General features: G+C 30.6%; 1 protein-coding gene and 1 pseudogene across 2 annotated transcripts; both read right to left on the bottom strand.

The window, feature by feature from the left end:
* Positions 1 to 585: 585 nt before the first annotated feature.
* LOC105631141 (bystin-like protein) lies at positions 586 to 10,731 on the bottom strand. Its single transcript, XM_012213141.4, has 12 exons — positions 10,458 to 10,731; positions 10,148 to 10,363; positions 9,808 to 9,934; positions 9,618 to 9,669; positions 9,062 to 9,389; positions 6,372 to 6,451; positions 3,818 to 3,865; positions 2,904 to 3,050; positions 1,437 to 1,509; positions 1,261 to 1,333; positions 993 to 1,087; positions 586 to 831 (listed from the first exon to the last, which is right to left on the bottom strand). The coding sequence occupies exons 1-11, from the start codon at positions 10,578 to 10,580 to the stop codon at positions 1,008 to 1,010; spliced, it is 1,347 nt and encodes a 448-aa protein (XP_012068531.1). The 5' UTR covers positions 10,581 to 10,731; the 3' UTR covers positions 586 to 831; positions 993 to 1,007.
* Positions 10,732 to 15,219: 4,488 nt separating this feature from the next.
* On the bottom strand, positions 15,220 to 18,757 carry LOC110009206 (uncharacterized; annotated as a pseudogene). The gene is made up of 8 exons (XR_016318479.1): positions 18,482 to 18,757; positions 17,055 to 17,911; positions 16,879 to 16,895; positions 16,709 to 16,779; positions 16,439 to 16,624; positions 16,346 to 16,353; positions 15,931 to 16,008; positions 15,220 to 15,840 (listed from the first exon to the last, which is right to left on the bottom strand). The product of XR_016318479.1 is annotated as an uncharacterized LOC110009206 (transcript).
* Between the last annotated feature and the right edge of the window lie 3,424 nt (positions 18,758 to 22,181).

Below are 22,181 nucleotides of genomic sequence, written 5' to 3'. Positions count from 1 at the left end.
TTCAGATTTATTACTACTAGCCGATCTACACAACAAAGGATCCATTTTATTATATACCAAAAGCTTTAATGACTACCTGGTTATACCCTCCTGGTTATACCCTTTTGATGCCTTTCACATGGGTCTTACTCATGGGTTCAATAGGAATGGGTTGTCCAAATTGTTGCTTTATATGGTTTCTAACTTTTTCCCCTAAAAAATAAGGTAGTCCAGCCAAAAACTTTTCTTTCCAAAAGCTTTGATTGGAATCTTCTAATATAAATATACAAAATAATTTATATATTTAATGTATAATATAAATATATTAAATCTTGATTATAATTTCTCTTATATTATTTAAATTTTTATAATGTTAAAAAAATTTATGAAATTAATACGAGTATAACAATTTATTAATAAAACAGCATTTCAATTTTATTCAAAAAATAATCAATAATCGATTCAAGACCAATCACCGAAATGTGAAAAGAGTCAACCAAAAACAACTTGATTTAGCTTGATTGACGGCTTTTTCCAAAGTTTGCTAACAAATCTATTAAATTATGAATTTCAAACTTGAAAAACGAAAAAAAAAAAAAAAAGATATGAAGAACATAATATAGAAGATATTTTTTAATAATTTAAAAATTATCTATAAACAATATATTAAAAGCTTTAAGAGGAAACAAATACCTGTAAGCCATTAAATAATTAATAATGTGCCAAAAAGCTTTAAGAGAAACAAATGGGTATAAATAAATTTTGGAATCACTCAGAAACTTCTCTCAATTGAATTAGCTTCTTCTCATAAAACATCCAAAACTGCACAAGCAAAAAGCTCCATTCTCCAACCTGCAACAGAATTCAAACTCTGATTGATTCAATAGAAAAACTCTGATTTCAGTGCCAGCTAAGCTTTTTCATACAGCTGGGACGGGACAGGAAGATTAAAAAAAGACTTTCATTTTTTATCAAAATAAAGTGAAAAGTAGCATAAAGATTGGTTCACATACCGAGGGGCAAAACATTCAATCCTCCTCCATAGGTACATCTGGAATGTCAAACCTGTCTTCTTCGATCACTTTGTTTATCACAGACACAGGAGATGGTAATGGCTAGTCAAGGAAATCTAGGAAATCCAATCACTGAATAAAAGTGTAGGGAACCATTGAAATGATATAAAGTCTCCTCAATATCTCCACACAATAATAAAGGTTATACTCACAAGCAGCTAAATATATAATATGCATTTTGGAATTTCAATCTTTCTGCAAAGGATATTTATTAACATGGGATCATCCATCTCTCTATGATTGCGGCTATTATCTAGCTCTCGGATAATTTCCGGAGTGACCTATAAGCAGAATAAGCATAAAGACTAAGTATCTGACAGAATAAAATACAATCATTTACAGCTGATTCTTTAATATAGAAAAAACTTGGGATGATGATCTTACTAATTTATGCTTTTGCTTTCCAACTAGTGTTCTCAGATTATCTTTATCTTCTTTCTGCAGTTCATTCTTGTATCTGCAAGGATATCAAACAGAAAAATGTTCAACAGGAGCAAAATATTCAACAGTGTCTGCACAGTCATCCAATCTTCTACCATTGTATTCAGTTGTTTAAAAGGTTCCGAGTTAATTGAAAAATTAAATAAAATTTTAACCAAGGCTTGAGTTCCTAAAACTTGGATAGTATAAGCTTATCTTAAAAAAAAACTCCAATTCTTTCTCTACATTCAATTAAATAGACACAGATTCAAACTTGGGACCATAACATTTGGTTCCAGAGCCAATAGTTATGGGTGACTTGAAGTTTTTCAGCAACAGTTTCAAGCCTTCATGCTATGTATTGAGAAGACAACACAACTAGACAAGCATAATTATACAACAGCAACTGCTAGCACAAGGGCCTTGCTCATGACTTGGCAGCCTTTGGATTGGAAGGACAGAACACTGCAAGTCCGCAACTACCAGTGCTAATTGTGACTAAAGAGACTATTGAAAGGGGAAATGACCCCACTGGTTGAACATTAGAGTGTGCAGAGATTTCTTTTAGAGGAGGGGGGGAAGGACTGTGTTATGATTGTGATGAGCTGTAATGTCGCAGAGGAAGCATTAGAGCAAAGCACGAAGGAGCTACTGAATTGCATGGCAACAAGGATCTAAGTGCAATTTAACATCTTATTCACGGGTATAATAAAAAGTGATAAGGACTCTGTTTTCTTCATGTTATTATAAGTTGAACATAGCATGTTATTCAGGGTTTGTGCTTGAGAACAAGTGCATTTTGAAAGATTCTTCATGTTATTATAAGTTGGAAATAGCATGTTATTCAGGCTGTGCTTGAGGACAAGTGCATTTTGAAATATTCTTCATGTTATTATAAGTTGAACATAGCATGTTATTCAGGCTGTGCTTGAGGACAAGTGCCTTTTGAAAGACACCCGGCCCTATGGAGGAGGAGAGAGAGGAATTGGGAGGGCGTTTGATAGGGTGACATAATGTTAAGTACCTGGCTTAACAGGTGTAGTTTTTATTTAGTATTGTTCTGCTCATATGAAAATAAGTTCCTTAATCAGTGGGTGTTTGTTAAGTAAGTTTCTTCAATGTAGTGCATAGTTAACTAGTATTTTACATTCTATTCAGTTTTTATAAAAGGCTGTGGATTAATGAAAGAATCAGGCAGAATTTTAACCAGAGGTAAGTTCCTAAAACTCAGAGATCAGAGGTCTTTCAAATGAGCACTGATACTAAGTTTGTATTCAACTAAATAGAACCACAACCAGATACAAACTTGGGACCCTAATAGCACATTTACATGTGCACATGCAAGTAGCGTCCACGTGAAACATTATCACTTCTATCTAAATATAAGCCAACAATAAGAGGCAAGGCAAGTAGCACAGAAGATTTACTAACCTTTGCACAAAAGCTAGAAGTGATTGGTGCCATATTACAGGCATTATTCTTGTATCCTCAAGAAATCTCATGAAATGAGAAACCACTGCATCAACCACACGATATGGTAACGCATACTTCTTTTCCAAGAGAAGCTTGATAAAATAACTGCAATGATTTATCAAAGCAACATTGTCAAATAATTTTAGATTACTTCACATTTGAACTAAAAGAAAAGAGAAGAAACTTTTATTTTCTTAAAAAAATAAGAATAAAAAGCCCTCGGTCCTTTGCTGATCTATAATCGAAAAAAAGCATGTGTTTGCAAGTAAAAGGCAGACCATTCAGCTAAGCATTTTTGTTCGTAGTAGTTTTTAAATTGTGATTAAATTATGTTGTTTATCATTTTCCACCATTATAGTGGCATATTCCACCTTACAATCTTGCATGTGTGATATTCCATGTTTTATTAGCAGTCACCAATACACCACGCAAGTCTGATATTGTTAAAAACAAAATTATTGGAATATAGGTTGTTTTGTAGCCAGCACAGAACAAATACTAGAAATTTATAGGTAGGGCCTCCATTGTAAATGAATTAAAGAGGGAAAAAGAGAAAAGCAAGCAGATAAATGACCAAATAATAAATAACTCATATGACATTCCAACTTTTCAATGGCTAACATCTGCAGACAATAGAGCTGGAATTGGCATAGCTCCTTCATGGAGCAAGCAAAAAACTGTACTTAGTTCCTCCAATAGCATCACAAGACAAATCAAAATTAAAAAATTTCAAATGCAATTTTTTAACACAGATAGAGACAGCAGAGTTCGGAAACATGCAAAACAAATTTAGGAACACAGCACAAACAAACCACAAAAACTGCTACAAGATACTTCTTTTTTTGTCGAATTCAATATATGTCAAAGGTTACCTTGTTGTTCCACAATATTCCATCTCTGCAAGCTTCATCAATGCAACACTGCAATTCCATTCAAATTTTGAGTTAAAAATCCTCACTGGGAAATAAAATAATGCAATTCCAGCACTAACAAAAAGCACTGTGTGATCTTCTCAAAAAAAAAAAAAAAAAAAAAAAAATCAAAAGAAAAAAGAGAAAAGAAAAGATAGGCATTGTATGATCTACATGCTAAAACTTGAAAATGAAAGGTGAGAACACAGTGAAACAAAATTGTTATAAATATTTAAAAATTGGTGCAACTTCCAGAAATCAAATTGTATAGCAATTTGTCTCCAGTCTCCACAAGCAATATCTAACTGAACAATACAATCATCATATTCACCCAAATCATTTGACCATGCAAATGAAGATTAGTAATAGATCAAACAAGGCAAAATTAAAGAGCTCTAGAAAGGCAAACTTGGAAAATTGGTTATCAAAGTTGGATCTATCACACTCACGGGCTTATTAATTAATTTATGATACAAGACAATGTTTTTCTCACCAAGGTGCTTAGCCAGCAGCTTCTTTATTAACTGCAACACCAAGTTAGATCCTTAATGAGACCTGATTTTCATTCAGGAGCTTAGGGACTATATGCTATGGTACCATTAAAATTGTGTAAGAAGCAATCCAGTTCGATTATAGGTTTTCTGTCCTCATGCATTTTTTAATCAATTGCGATTTCAATTTTTATTTCAACAATACAACCCTTGCATCCTGAAGAGCTCCTTTTTTCCTTCTTTTTTCTATAACAGTTGAAATCAGCCTTTCTATTTCAATTCAAAGTCATTTGCCAAAACAATGTTTATAATAGTTCCTTGTTTGTTCTTTTTCCAGACTCCAGCAGAGACTCTCAAACTAGCACTGTAAACTTTAAAAAAAGTACTCTAATTTCATATATTTCCAAGCTTTTCCAAAAAATTTGAGATCAATTGTATACTGATTCAGATGACAATAAACTCAAGAAGCATAAAGTTCAAAGATTCAAGAAACTTAGAATTACAAAAAGAGATGAACAAAATTTTAGAGGGTTGATATCGGATAGGGAAGACTGCTACGTTCTTGCATCGATGGTGCCTGAGACTTGACTTGGACAAGTTGCTCCCATCAACGTGGGCGGTTTAGCATGAAATAAGTAAAGCTCCTATGAGATTCTACAAGGCTTGGTTGATTAGTAATCTGTTCAAATAAATTAGCTGCTGATAGCTTTCTTGGTGAACTCCATCTAGACATCTTTATAGCTTTATTTCTATTTTAGAATCTCAATTTATGTCATTATGCCTTAGGATAACATTATTGCATCTAAATTTCTTTTGGAATCCAAATTCTTAAGAGGACCGGAACTACTTTTGAAATTTTATTATGTTAGGCAAGGATGTAAAATAAGATGAAAGAAAATTTGAGGAGAATTTTGGAAATGTTTCGCTCCTCATGTTAGGAAAAGGGAAGAAAATTTTCCCTTGCACCCACCCATACTCACCTTTCAAATCTGGGAGGAAAATAAAGTGAAAATAAATGAAGTCCCATGTAAGGAATACTTGCATAATTTTGCCATTGATGAAGCCATATTTTTTAAGACTTCCAATCCTCCCCATTTTCCACCTTCAATTCTGATGAGTGAATATCATTTTCATCTCTCCATTTCTGCTCCCAAACATGGTGTTTAGGATTATATCGAATACCTATGTCTGTAATACTTATGATTCAGTTTTATGAATCAATGACCAAAATTTATAGTAATTACGCTTCTTTTTTATCTGTCTTAAGGAGGTTGAGGGCTGAGCCTAAACACTTATTTCATTGTTTACAGGTACTGTTCTCAGTGCTAAACCTAAATTGCAAGCAGCTCTTTGTGCTATTTAACTTCAAAATTGCCCGTCCTTACAAGATTTAGTTTCTGCCCACTACAGCTTTCTTCTAGACCAAAAATCTAGCTGAATAGCCAGCCCTAAAACCTACCCTGTCCTCATCACATAATTTTGCCACAACCATCTAAAGTTTAAATTTCATCCTACCCAGGTGTGCAAGGATAAGTGAATAACAAAAACACCTATCCATCTCTGAAACCCAATAAAATACTTAGCCCAGTTTCATGCTTTCCAGGTTTTGAATACCTATGAGTTTGGTAACAATCATAAAAAACTTTTGAAACCTGAATCAACCAAACTAGCTGTGAAACACCAGATTTTTAACACAAGCTGCTAGACACAACCAACCTGTTGCACAATGTAATATCCAAAAACCAGCCTTGCCACTAGATGCAAACCATCATGAAAAGACCTAATGTTACAATTAATAACAGAGAACGGATACAATCTCAAAGCAAAAAAATAAATAAATAAGGAAGAGTCTCTCATGGTGCTAAATCAAGAATAGAATTATCCATCATAGTTCTAGTCATAACAGAATTTTCATGTTGTTTTTTGTTAATAAGATGCTGCTACAATCACATTTGCGAATCATTTAGCCCATTAGTTAATATAATGCCTGAAGTCAAGATTAAACAATCCAAAATTTAGCTTACCTTGAATGGAGCATGGGAATGGAAACCTTTTGAATAATACTTCCAACAATCACAGCCTCCCTAAGGTTGCATGTCCCTGACTGCATGTCAAAGAAGGAACATGAAGTTTCATCAAAACAGAAATATGTGGTTCACTGACTATCAGAAAAGATACAGAGGACAAAATTATAGTTGATGTGCATATTTTTTTATGCTAGCCAAATTAATAGAACACATTGAAATTGGTTAATGCTATAAAAATAGAATAAAAGGAAAACAATTTCGGCTAGTTATGCATCAGGAAAGATTACAAGGATAAGTACATGTGCCTAGCTAACAATAAAAGCGGATAAAAACATTAATGTCATTGTTCATCTAACATAATTCCATATAAAATTAGAGAAATATCCATGCAATAACTAATTTTGTCAATAAAGGTAAGGAAAAAGCAAGTGTTAAAATAAAGAGTTTAAAACCTAAGTTGTCTTTTTCTATGGCCATATTCAATCATATACTCTCAGATCCCTTTACATAATTCAACCATCAGCTCATCTTCTTTTACATTCTTACAATCTAAGAAGTCGTGCACTTGCGAGTTTTCTTTATGTTGTGTTTAGATAATGATTTTTCCTAAGCAGCCTCCACTTGATCTTTTGGAGAAGGTAGCATAAGTTCGGCTAGCCCATAGTAAGTAAAGGTGCGTCACAGGCACACCTACTTAACGCTCAACTGCTTGTGCCTCAGATGTCGTCAGTAAGGCGACTTCCTGTTAGTAGAGGCATGCACCTTGGGCACAAGAAAGGCACTCCTTTCTATTTATTTTCCTGAACAAGTCACCTAGGGTTTTTCTTTCAATATAAAGCTGTCGAGCTAGCATCTGTTTACATAAAATAAATAAAAGAAATAGAATGTAACATAAAAACCAATGATGTGCTTTCCAATCCAACATCCACTCCTCCATCTAGTGCTCACCTCCTGCAATCTAGTGTCTAGCCATCAGCCATTCAGATGCTCAATTTCTCTTCCTATATCTGCTTTCTTACTTTCTTTGTTCTTTTTTTTTTTTTTACTCATGTTCTTCATTCTGCTCCTTCCTATCTTAAATCCAATATCTTAAAACATAAGTTGTTGTCTTGCCGATTGTTTTTTTTTTTTTTTTTTTCAATTATGTGTTTTTCTCCATGTTTTACTGAGTTTTTTTCTTTTTCTTTATATCTTAAATCATATTTTCAGATTTGTGTTTTATTATATTCATTTTTTTTTTCTTTTTGTACCTCATATTGGCCAAGTGCGCGCCTTCACCCTGAGGCTAGTGTCTAGGCTCTAACAACCCTTTGCACCTTAGTGCGCCTTGATTAATATGGCATAGCTTATTCAGGATTTCTACTCGCAGTAGAATTAGGATGCTAATTAGAAGCACTAGCCAACAGCTTCACGATCTAAAACCAAAAATGAGGGGAAAATAAATAGTGTTGTCTAGAAGCCATCAGGATTTTTGAGAGAATGTTGCTGCTTTCTAGTTTCCAGTCTGGTTCCTTAAAATTCTTTGTAAGAATGCCTGAATATTTCATCATTTGCCAGACTCAATAACTGTAGATAGCTGCAGATCTTAGCTGAACTATCAAAGTATCCAGTTAAATCCCTATTGAACTGAAATCCTAATCTCAATTCTCCCCAAGTTAAAACCGTTAATCCCCAACTCCTATCACCTCACCCAGAGCCCAAGTTTGGTGCCAGCAATTTTATCATAATGTTCTCACCCTCATAAAGTTTTTTGATTTTCAGCAATTGAAAATAAAAATGCCCTAAAAATGAAATAGTTACAAAACAGTTGATAATGAGGAACGAGGTGGTTGTTTCCAATAGATTATTTGATGAATTTAAGCTAACCATTGAGTGTCAGAATTTTCACTTCTACATACACAATGCAGACTTATATGGGTGCTTATGAACCAACGTATAAAAAGTAAAACTACATGAAAAAAAAAAAAATTAATAATGTACACATGTCAGATGTGTCTAATATTAATACTTCAGTAGAGGCAGCAGCAGACTGCTATTTCCCATTGCAAGGGAGGACTTGGACTGGATATGTAAAGATATTTCTTTTATATGCTATTATTTGGTCTTAAATAGGCATCAGAGAAAACAATCATGCCAACAAAAATATAATATTCAGAGGATGTCTTCTAAACTTGTGGGCATTATAATCATGGCAAGAAAGTAATGCAGCCATGAAGATAAATACTTCCCAAAACAAATCGGTACAACAAACTAACAAGGAAGCAAAAAAGCAGGAGTCGCAACATAAAATATTCTAAGCAGCAAAGCAAACGCGGCAAGGTAACAACAGGAATCTGACCAAATTTTTATAAGCAATAATAGGGATAGAGTATGCAATTCATTTCGATATATCACATAAAGAAGGATAGGTTCAATTGTTTCATCAATTTAAATTGTGGTATGCTACGCAGTACTTGCTTAGGTCAATTACTAAACATAACATTAAACAAGTCAAGTCCATGCTTGCAATGAAATTTGCTCTCGGAAACAATATCATCTTTGCAAATTGCACCTCGCAAACAATAGTGATTGGGAAAACAATAAAGTAATAATAGTCACAGCACAGAGTATAATAAATTAAGGGAATAGTCAGGAAAATAGCACTACAGAGGGCATGCCATATAGCATATTTTTGTGCTGATCTGCACCTTACACAATGGGAACAATATTCCTTTGTTGAATGCAGCAGGTTTGTAAAGAGACTTTTTCAAAGCTTGATATAAAGCAAAATGAAGCCTCTTATTCTGTTTAATGTCATCTCTGATTCGAGGAAGTAATACAAGCCTATAGAAACGCTCTGCCTTCTTTCCCCCCAGATTGGAAGCAAAGATCCTTGTTGCTTGATACATTGCATTTGGAGACCAATTCTCAGGTTTAGTGAGGTACAAGACATCCTCCCAAGGTTGGATGGAAGGAATATGTTTAAATGCTTTAGGCATTTTTCCAGCAGTATATCTATTCAAAAATTCACCAACCCTGCACATTAAAATTAACAAAATTCTGAATACACATTTATATCAAGAAATACTTCAATTTCCAAGTCACATTTGGGAAAAGCTCTTTTAAAGGAAAATCAGCATGCTTTTTTCAAAACAAACTTAACAGGTGGAAAAGAAAAGTTGTTTCGGCAATGTTTTTGAAGCTCATAGAGGAGCATAGCTGAAAAGAAAGAAAAAAAGAAAAGAAAGGACGACACTAATTTACCCCTTATACATATCTATGAGAGATTCGTCCAGTTTAGGCATAGGTTGTGCTTCTGCGATCAAACAAATCAATTTGGAATAAGTATACAATAATATAAATAACACTTATTGGTTGAAGAGGACTTATTCAAACCTCGAGTTAAAGAACCAGACAAAACTCATAAAAAAAATTAGGGTAAAATTATAAAAACCTGAAGAAACATTTGCATCCTCTTGTTTAATTTTTTCAATGATGATATCTGCAAGTGTGCGTTGTCGACCAGCATCCTTGGATAAGAATGCCTCCAGTAATTTCTCCTCTTCCTCATCAATCTCATCCTACAACACCCAAACCAACCAATAAAGAAAAGAGTAATGATTAAAATAATAAAATGATAATAGTAACATAGGATTCAACAAGCACTGTCCATGGTAACTACAAATATGTTAATACAAAATTTTAATGCAAAAAGGCTTATAGAATTTTTCTGCAGGCACAAGTAAGCTGAAAGTTCACAAAAAGGACAACGTACAAATATAAAGAGAACTCACATCATAATCGCCGAACTGGGTTTGAGTTTCAGAGAATCCATTGAAATCATCAACATCTTCTTGTTCGTCTTCTATCTTTTGATGCCTAACAGCTTCCCCGTCAGCAACTGCGAAGGCATTGTGAGTAGGATTGGTCTCCTCAGCCTCCTCTTGAATCTCCTTTTGCTGAATCAGAGCCTCTTTAAGGATTTTGGAGCTTATTCCCGAAGAGATCATCTACAGATGAAGTAAACAAGAAAGAAATATCATTAATGTAACTAATTATACAACTCTCTTTTTATGAATATATATATAGGTTAAGAGAGGACACCTGTTCTTGCTTCTGATGGTGCTTGGGTGCTTTGGCTCGTTTCTTGGTGGAGGCAACAGAATCATTATCTTCTGGGATAAAAGGCTGGGGGTTTTGGTGTCTACCTCTCTTCTTCTTTTCCATGGTTAAGGATTATACTGTCAGTTGCAGGGATGGCAGCAGCTCAGGACCTGACGGCAGCCGGGCGGGAAGAACCGTAGAAGGAGAGAAGAGGAGCTGCGCAGGGAGTTGCAAAGGAGAAGAAGATATTGAGAGGAATTTTGTTTTTTTTTTTTTTTTTTCTATCATTTAAATGCAACAACCCTAAGTCCCTAACCGACATGGCCAAAATCCGGTTTTTGGAACCGGAACCGCCGGTTTGGAACCGGTCCGAACCGGATCCGGAACCGGTCCGAACCAGAGCCGGGTGTAACCGGAACCGAAACAGATTGCCTACGGTTCGGTTCCGGTTCCACCATTTTTGGAACCGTGAACCGGCGGTTCCAAGAACCGGCCGGAACCGGTTGGAACCGCCTGTTTTTCCAGTCGGTTCAAAATCCGGTTCGGACCGGTTCCTAGTTGGCTAGGGCGTAGTCTCATACATAAAAGGAGCAAGCAAGTATGAAGGGGGTGGTGGTGGTGCAGTTGGCTAACGGTCTGATAGCTAAAGCAGTTGAGCAATCCTGAGTTGAGAGTTCGGACCTTTCTTACTCCATTTCTTTTTCATTTTTATAGTTTTTTATTATTTATCAATAATGATGCTCATTGTAATTTTAATTTATTTGTAAGAAATAATTAAATAAAATATTTATCATAGTTTTCATATTTTGCTTTTTTTTTTTTTGGTTGAAAATTTTGAATTTAGAGCACAAGAAAATACTAAAGAAAATGAAGATTCATATAACATTTACGATGAGTCCCCAATGGGAACATCAACCAGTAGTGACAATAGCAACTAAGATAAAATGGGTGAAATTGATACAAGGTAAATAAGAACTACGTGGATTTTAATTTCTCTAAGCTCCAAGAAGATACGTAGGCAACTTAATTTTTTTAAAATAAATTAAGTTCAATCCTTTTTAAAAAAAAAAAAATTAAGTTTTAGCCTTTTTAAACAATAAATAAATTTAGTTGAAGACCTTTTTTTAAAATAAATTAATATCAAAGTATTTTTTTAAAAAATAAATTAAATTCAAGCATTTTTTAATTTTTTAAATGTATTTTTTTTAGAAATTATTTCATAAATTTTTAAATTTTAAATTTTGAAGGAAAATATTCTCTACTTTTTATTTTACGGTTATGCGATTCGCCGGAAAATCGGTCGGAGAACCGGCCGGAACCGTCGGTGTTAGAACCATTAAGGAACCGGAACCGAAACCGTCAATTTTCGATTCAGTTCCGGTTCTAAAAAATTTAGAATCGAAACCGGCGATTCTAGATCCGTGGCCATGTCTAAACCTGAAACGATGTAGTTTTGCCTATGAGTTAGTTTAACCTTTCTAGGTCAAAACTATATTGTTTTGATGGTAAAATAGTTACTGCAAGTTGTTATTAAATGACTTTTATTATTTTTATCATTAATGAGATATATTATTTCAAATTAAATAATTTGTGATCTACGGGTATGTATTTTTTTAAATGGTGAAATAAATTTTATAATAGATGTTGTTAATTAGAAAAAAAAATGAGATTTATTTTGAAAATTATTTTAAAGTTATTATTGATAATATATTAAAAAGCTATTATAAATTTACAATATTGAATAATTGTTTAATATTGAAAATAATTTCTTTTCAAAAAAAAAAGAGAAAAGATTAGGAATTAAATTGATTTTCAACATTTAAATTTTTAATAAAATATTTATTCTTAAAGAATATGTTTATGTAAAAAAAAAAAATAGATTCTAATACATTGTATTAATTTTGATACATATGTACAACATATTTTAAAGGTTATTTAGGTTTTGTTTTAGATTAAGTTTTTTGTTATTATTTTGTTTTTTTAAATAAAGAAAACTTGTTTGTTTAAACTTGTTTAATTTTTTTTTTAACTTTTTAGAAAACTTATTTTTCAAACAAAAAAATAAATTTATGAAATCACAAATAATGGTTTCTATAATTGCACTTTCTATTTTTATTCTACATTCCTCTTTTTTTTTTCATTTTCTATAAGACTTTTCCTCATAAAGCTGTATTATTATTATTATTATTATTATTTTCTCTATCCATACAAATCTAATGTCATTTATTTGCTCAAAATATATAAGCATTAGTTTTATTATCTCTAATAAAATTCGAGGCTTTTTTTTCCATCTCTTCTCTATTTAGTATTATTTTTAATATTTATTATTATTTTCTCTACCTATATATATTTAATGTCATTTAGTATTTTTTATTTACTTGGATATTATATTTTTATTAAATTGATTGTATACAATAATCAATAATTAATTTAACTTTGAATTTTAAAAATTAAAATGTGAAATATTATTAATTATTTTGTCTTAGATTTTATATTTTTAGATTTTTTATAATTAACTAAAGTCTTTAATGCCTTAATAAGAGAGAGATTTGATAATTGGAAGAATTTTTTACATCATGAACAAAAAGAAAGGAAAATATAATTTTAGAAAGAAAAAAAGAGTTTTGAGAAAATAAGTAACCAAAAACTAAAAATAGCTTTATGTTTATAATAAATAAAAAACTAAAAAAATAAACAATTGTAACAAACGGACTTTAATTTTTTTTTTCTAAGTTTTTTTCAATATGGATTTAATTTACATTTTGTTTTTAAATGTATTTAATTTTTAGTATTTCAAACTTCCAATTCTAAAATTTGCAAGATTATTTGATAACGGACTTTAGTTAATTAACATGTCCTTTTTTTATAGTGTTAACATTAAGGGAAGAATAAGAAAAATGAAATATATATATATATATTTTCATGTTATTGATCAATCTTTAAATGAATGGTTTATTTCCTAATTTTGTTGAGTATAATATATTAGGATTTATTAAAAACTTTAAATCAATACAAATAATGCTGGAGGATATAATCCTCTTCTAAAGATCAAACATAGAACAAAACTAAAACAATTATTGTTCGCTGATCTAATAAGAAAGTCTAATGAAAATTGGAATTGGAAGGTGAACTTGAAAAAATTAATAGATCTTCAAAGTAATTGGTTAAACAAACTAAATCTTCCATACATGGCCTAATATCAATGAATTAGTTGCTTACGATGAACACAAAGGGGTTTGAACTACTAAATCTAATGAAGGAACATACCGCACTGCCAGACTCAAAAAGACAAAGATCATCGTGTATGTAAAAAATTCTCCACAAATTGCACATTGTCCAAGTAAACCCAAATAAATGCAAAATACAATAAAAACTTCACCTAAGATGGAGATAAACCACAAAAAATAGCAAAAACATTAATAACTAAAAATTTGTGTCAAAAAGTCATAGATCTGTACCTTATTTAACAAAAAACAAAAAAATTTGCAACGAAATAAAAAATAATAGGGAGTGGCTATTACAAGAGACAAAAATCAGCCCCTCCCTATGTCAACATGCTTACTTTTGGTGTTTCAACGGAGAAAAGGAAACAAAATTCCAACGAAAAAGGAAGAGAGAAAGTCTTATTTCTTAGTTTTTTTTAAAATCAATATGATAAAAAATTATTATAATTAAAAATTATAAAATAAAATGATAAAAAACAACCCTTGGTTATAAGAATAGCAAAAACATCTTAATCTATTAAGTAAAGAAAATTCTTAAAAATTAGATTATTCTCTTTTTAAGTCATTAAAAATTCTGACACTTAAAATTTAATTACCAATATGTTTTTAAGAATTAAGCAAAAAGTAATTAAACTAAAATTTTAAAAAAGCCAAGTAAAATTATGTGAATTTAATACAATTCTATTTTTTAACTAAAAACTTAATTTGATTAAAATTAACAAATAAAAAATAAATATAATATTTGAACAAAGTAATCTAGTAGTTAAAATCTTAGAGTACGGATATAATTTTTTATTCACAGGAATGACACGTCGCAATCATTTGTATGACGACTTTCATCACATTTGATTTGTCAAATTTTAACAATTAAATGGTAAACTTGTCCTTCGACAATAATAGAAGAGTAAAATTCCCGAAGAAAGTCAAAATTACTATTCTATTAACCGTAAATTTGGTTTTCGCTTTAGTATATATAACTAGGTGAAGGCCCGCATTTTGCGCTTATTGATATTTTATAAATTGTGTTTAGTATATTATTAAAAGATCTATTTTTCCACAGGCTTTATTTAGATTATCATGTTATAGAAATTATAATGTAATTAATTTATTTTAAATAATTAAAAATTCAATTAATTATGTCTAGGTGTTGACTAAAGTTTATAATTTAAATAATTTAAATATTGTATCATATCACAGATAATTCTATATAAATAAAGTTTTACAATTTAAGTAATTCAATAAAGATAATATATAGATAAATATTATTTTTAATTTAATTACTTAACAGTAAAATATAATTTTATTATTAAATATTATTAAAATATAAAAAATAAAGATATCTATTGATTCTAAATATAATTTAAATCTGTTAAAAAAATAAAAATTACTTATCTAGACAGAGTTCATAGCCACGTTTTATGGACCAAACCAGTGACCAAGGTTGTCAAACTCATATTTTCACCTGAAATTGATGGACAGTGCACAAAATCAAACGTAAACGAACCACTTAAAATAAAGTAATATAGCTCCCATGCAAATTTATAACAAGTCAAAAATAAAACTAATAATAGAAAAGAGATAATATTGTCATAATACAAACCAAGTTCACAACACACACAATAAAAAAAAAAAACATAAGAATTCCTAAGCAAAGAAAAATACTAAGTAAAGATGAGCTAAAAGACCAGAAATAGTCGTTAGCACTTTTTTCAAGACTACCACCCTTCATAATCATTCACATTTTCAAAACCACTATACTCTTCATCACCACCAAATGCCCTACCTATTTCATTATAACTGCTACCTATGTCATCACCATCCAAATTAGAGTTATGGATTTCTAAATCATCGCTTGCTTCATGACTTTCTATGAATTTAAATTCATTTGATACTTGATTTCCACCACTTTCTTCTTCATCTATATTTATACCACTTGTTTGGTTCGCTTCCAAGAACATCTAACCAATCATTATTTGTTGCCAATGGTGAATCAAGATGATCTTTTTCAGCTATCCACTCATCATCGGATGGTATTCTTCAAAAGATGTTGGCTCATCATAATGTTTAGCTTTTCTGTCTTTCAACTTCAAATTGTACACTACAAAAACCAAATCATTCATCTTCTTTTGATGCAAGCGATTCCTTTTTTTTGTATGAACCTATAGAGGTAAACAAGGTAAATAAACAATATTAGATAACATATATATGAATTAAAATAATTAAATAGTAGTTTCATTAACAAATATTACCATTTCAAATGCACTCCAGTTATGCTCACAACCAGAAGAACTACAAGTCAAACTCAAAATTCTAATTGCAAATTTTTACAATTCAAGGCATTAATCACCATAAGAATCCCACCACTTAGCTGGAGGTTTCTTGTCCCTAGCCAACTTTGCAACTTCTATGCCAAATAAACCTTTTGCATCCTTGAAAGATTCAAGTTGTAAATCTATTTTGCATCTCTCTCATGAATCCGACACCATTCTTTCAAGGCAAGTATATAGTCCAATTTTAATTTTAGCATCAACTTTAAAATTAGGACTATAATGGTAATGAGGGTTCAAGTAGTAAGCTGCTGCATGCAAAGGCCCATGTAATTGAAGCTCTCATCTTTCATCAATGATTTTCCATACAGGTTCATAGCTTTTAAATGAAAAAAACTGAATTAGCTACATTTAAAATGTAAATTCAAATTCTATATCAATCACTGTAAATTGCGATAAAGTACCAAAAAAATAAATTCAGTTTGTTTACCTTTTCCTAACATTATTGAAATTGGCTGTGTCTTCTCTTTTACCTGATCCATCTCTTCATAAATGAAACCCATAGCTGGTTTCTCTTCTGAATCCACCGATCTAGGCACTTTGATGAGAGGATATGCAGCTTTAAGAAATGTAACAATATTTTTCCAAAATCTAGAATCCAAAACCATGTGTTGCCCTCACTTCCCATCTTGTGTTGATGCAAACTTACTAGCTCTCCATGTTTTGGAAGTAAACTTGGACATCAAAAACCCTTTTTGACCATTAAGGCATCCTAAGGTCAAATAAGCAGTGGCAAAACATGTAGCAGCTGGTCTAATCAAGTCTCTACCTCTAGTAAAATGCCTCAGAATGGAAATCAGTAAAAGGTCTTACATAAATATATACTGAAATCTTTCTTGCTTTGGCAATTGTCACCTTATTGACCGTTACCTTCTTCTCAAAATCCTCTAAAATCAAGTCAATGCAGTGTGCAGCACAAGGTATCCAAAACAATCTTTTCCTTTTCTCCATTAGCAAACAATCCTTTCCTTTTCTCCATTAGCTTTATAATTTGCAGCATTATCAGTAACCACTTGCACAACATTCTCCTCCCTTATTTTCTATACTATTTCATCTAACATTTCAAAAACTTTATCTGTAGTTTTAGAAATGTGAGATGTATCCAATGATGACAAGAAAATAGTTCCCTTTGGACTATTAGCCAAGAAATTGGAAATTGAATGTCTTTTCTTATCATTCCATCCATCAGACAAGACAGAGCAACCTGTTTTCTTCCACTCTACTTTATACTCATCAAGTAAATCCATTGTGCAGTTTATTTCCTTTTCAAATACTTTTCTCTAATTTCATGATAAGTAGGACCTTTGAATCCAATGCCATATCTTCCAATTAAGTTAAAAATTTTCATGAATTCAGGATTTTTCACACAATTAAAAGGAATTACATTTGTGTAAAAAAACCTAGCTATTTGTTGACAAGCTTCTTCCCTTAAATCTGTTTTCATCATCTGATTAATAGTTGTTTGCTTGCTCTTGCTTTTATTGAGTTTTTCTTTTGAAAAAAACCCCATATCATCTTTTCTCTTTGAAACTGGTTGTTCGACCTCGTTAGACATATTATCATCTAAGTAAAAAATATCTTCTTTTTTTTCTGTGAAGATTCTACTAGTTTGGCTAAGACTCCTAACATTTGCTTCTTAACTTCCTCAGGTACAATTAAGAATGATTCAACGTCCTTACGAGTTCCGGCTAAATGGTGTTTAAAACGATATATTCCTTCGCTAAAAATTTTGTTGCAATGTTTGCATTGCACTCTTTTTAAATTGTTATCCACATCTATACCGTGCACCCAACCAATATCAGACCTATTTCCCGATTCATTCCTCCTACTAGTATTATTGCTCTCACCCTTAGACTCGATCATAGATGACATTCTTTGTTCCATACAATTATAAACAATAAACCTATAAAAAAAAAATTAAAAGGACAGCAATGAATAATCACATAAATGAGACAACAATGAAATAAAAGAAAAAAACATGAAAAATACACATCTCAGGTAGTTTATATATAATTACATAATTTTTATGCAAGAATTAAACAAAAGAAAAAAAAAAAACAATAAAAGAATAGCAATGAAAAAAACGGGACAACCATGAAATAAAAGAAAAAAAAAGCATAAATAATACACATCTCATTTACTTTATATTACAATTACCCATTTTTTATGCAGGAATTAAACAAAAGAAAAAAAAAAAAACAAAAGAACAACAATGAAATAAACGGGACAGCAATGAAATAAAAGAAAAAAAAATCTATATTTCTATAACTATTAAACAAAAAAAAAAAAAAAAACAAAAGAGAAAAAAGAAATAAAGAAGAAGAACTATAATTTTTCTGCAAGTATTAAATAAAAGAAAAAAACAAAAAGAAATAAAGAAGAGGAAAAGAAAAATTCCTGCAAGTACTAAACAAAAATAAAAAAATAAAAAGAAAAAAGAAAGAACAAAGGAGGGAAGAAGATAATAAAGTACCTGAAGTAGTGGAGTTTCCTTTGGCGATCAACTTCGCTTGCTTGGCTTGATAGAAGCGAGACGTCACAGTTGAGAGAATCGGGACAGAAGCAAGAAAACGGTGATAGGGAAGGAGTTGTCTGACTAAATCCTTAATTTTGTTTGAAATGACACCGTTTAGGCTTTGGGCTTAATCTATTTTTGGCCTAGGATTAAAAACAACCCATTTTCTAATCCGCATTTGAAAATGCGCCGAGTTTACCGAGTTTAATGAATCTATTGAGTTTACTACGATTTCACGCTGATTCTACCACTTTCTGATTTTGCACCCGATCCAACTCGTTTTTAAGAGTTTGGCTCGTGAAATCGTACGATTTTACAAGTTGAAACGCGATTTTGACAACACTGCCGATGACGGTAATGATTTCTTAAAAAGTATTTTGACTTTTTATTTTCGGTGTATGGTCAGAAATACTTTTATTTTAATAAAAAATTTTATTCTCATTAGTGTGATCTATGAGTAGGCCATGAACTCGGTGTAAGTAAACTTTTTCCTTAAAAAATAGGAAGTTTTACACAAAAAAAAAATCAAAATTATATATTATTTAAAAATTGAAAAATAAATTTCAAAATTTTGAAGGCTTAATTTCAGATCGTAAATAAAATTAAAAAAACCATAGAATATATGATTTCTAGAATCTCTTCTACTTATTAATTTTTTAAAAAAAAAAAATTGAATCTTATCCTTATTATTTTTTTTTCAACCTATTATTTATGAATTTATGAATGTATCATATAAAACTCAAAATACAAATTCATAATATCTAAATAAAAAATTAATTAATTATTTTATAATTTCTAAATAATCAACATTTTTAATTTTTGAATAACAATAAAATTAGTTCAAAAAATTGCTAATAATAACTATCCACAAAATGTCCAACTTACAATTTTTGGATCAAATAAAGAAATAGATAGTTTTTTTTTTTATGACGATTGTATTTATAATTGCACATCATTAGTATCATAGAAAGAACAAACGTAAAAAGGGAAAAAATTCCAATTCATTTCATTGAGAAAGTAAGGCATAACCGTGCTAAAAAACTGGGCTGATTTATTGAGAACAGAAGCCGTGTCTACATCCTATCTGTTATGAAGACTCTAAAATGGAAGCAAAAGAAAGAGTTTAGACTTAAAACAAATACACATGAACAGAGGAGTTGACAAAGGCATTTAATTAAATGAGATATCTTCAACTAGACAAAGGCATAATGTATCAAAGTGAAATGTCCGCATAAGAACAAAGTTTGCCTTTTTCGACATTGATGGCCCATCTTTGCTTTTTTTTAAGCTTAGCTACCTGTAATATAACATAATCAAATACCTCAATTATCTAAAAACTGTAATAAAATATTAAGGGAAATTGATGCTTGCATTAGTTTGCGAAATGAGAAAAGGAATTTGTTGCACTAAAGTTAGGAAATGTGGCAACTAGAGGTACCTGTGTTTATGGTGTTTTGAATTAGTGAACAATCGTAAAAAGACAGCACATATGATTCTAAATAGATAAATAGATAAGATAGATAGGAAAAAAAAAAAATTTCAAAGAAGAGAGTTCTCATTCTTCTTTTAAACTAAGTATACGATGCAACAAAAAGAAAAACAAAATGAATACACAAAGAAGGGACCATAAATACACAAAAATTATAATAAAAGAAGGGACCAAGAGATTACCTCAATGTCAATTTTCAAATCCACCTATAAAGGAATATCAGAACAGAGAAAACCAATCACATCCATGTAAAAAAGATTAAATTAATATAAATATGAAATGATGAACAAATGATATGAGACTCCCAACGACCAATACAAAATGGAAATTTTCAAACAAAGAGATTTAGGATGACATATATATGGATAAATATAGCTATTATACAGATAAGAAAATATTTAAAAACTTCAAAAATTTGAATACATATCTATGTAGAGAGAAAAGAATTTTTTAAAAAATATATATCCAAATAAAAAAAATAAAGAAAAAAGAAAAAAAATCCAAAAATTTATAAAAAACGAAAAATAGAATACTGAGAAAGGAGAGTACCACGTCAGATTTTGAAAATTTTTTTATTTCAGAATTATATATATATAACAATAATAATAATAATAATTATTATATTATTTGAATAATACTAGCTATTAATTAAAATATTATAATTATATTTCAATATTATAGTAGTAGTAATAATAATAATAATAACTAAAGTATCACGTTTAATATTTTTTTATTAAAGAATATGCCTATTAAGTTATAATTAATTACAGTTGTTGCCATCCTTAATTTTTCAATAGTAGATATCTAGTTATAATTATAATAATATAATATGATAATACTAATAAATAAAATAATAGAACATTTAATTATAGTTTAATATTATAATTATTGTAGCCTAATAATAATACTAAATAAAATATTAAGTTTAATTATGGTATTATTAAAGAATACATCCGCTAGGTATAATTAATTACAATCTTTGCAATCCCTAAATTTTCTACACTGCACATTTAAGTATAGTTATAATAATATATATGATGATACTACTAATTAAAATAAGAGGACATTAATTGAGATCCAATTATAATTATGCTAGAAATTCGCTAGTGGTATTTTGTTTGAGTTATATTCTAAATTATTACTCCTTCTATCCCAAAATGTTTGTCCATGTTTTCATTTTTAGATATCCTAAAATGTTTGTCCAATTAACTCGAGAGATATTTATTTTTCATTTTATGCCCCTCGTTATAACTACTTTTAAACTATTGGAATAACCATCAATCTATATATGGCCAAATACATAAATTTACACCCAAACTTTTAAAAATAACTCAATGACACCCCTAACTTTGCGGGTAACCAGTTATTGACCTCAAGTCTTTTTTTTTTTTGCACCACTATTGCACCTTTCCATGCTAGCAGAAGCGCATGATTTCCACTTACATTGACTTGGATTAGTTAGTGAAGAATCGGGCCATCTAACTCGCCACATCAGATAATTTGAATAAAAATTTTTTTTTTCCGTTTGATGAAGAAACGACTATTGGTGAGGTAAACCCATGTCTAAGCACGGAAAGATAAAAACAAAAGCTTGAAGAAAACTTCTCTTACATAAACGAAACCAAACACATTTTGTCGTTGAGATAAGAGACAAAGTTAGGGTTTTTGACTGTAAGAGTGCGAATTTGGTAATGAGCAATCGCGACGCTGGAAAGGGATTTGCTAGAGCTTGAAGCGAGGGAGAAGCCATTTCTGTTAACACGTAAGTAGTCAATTTCTTTCGTGAAAAACTCATTTGTGTTGTTCATTAAAAAATGAAGTGGCATTTGAGAGTTTTAATATGTTTTTGGGTTTTTGTCCTGTTTAGAAAAAAATATTGATTTAGTTGCATGAAGGTTTTTTTATTATTAGTACAATTAAAGAAGGGTTATTTTGAGATTGTATTTATTTTCCTCATTATGCTATACACGTGATTTGTGAATCTGGGAATATAGGGTTCATGGTTAAATGAATATTTTATTCTTCATTTGCAGAATGGTTGAGAAGATAATTCATCTTAGATGGTTTTATGGCGGACACTTTGAAATAGAGCCTCGTATGAGATATCTAGGTGGCACTGTCACTGTAGAAGAAAATGTGGACAGTTATAGAATTTCACATGCGGACCTT

Source organism: Jatropha curcas, chromosome 10 (genome assembly GCF_041381405.1).
Source record: "Jatropha curcas cultivar XTBG-Jc1 chromosome 10, XTBG_Jcur_1.0, whole genome shotgun sequence".
NCBI lineage: Eukaryota > Viridiplantae > Streptophyta > Magnoliopsida > Malpighiales > Euphorbiaceae > Jatropha > Jatropha curcas.
This window is presented reverse-complemented; position numbering and strand designations above follow the sequence as displayed.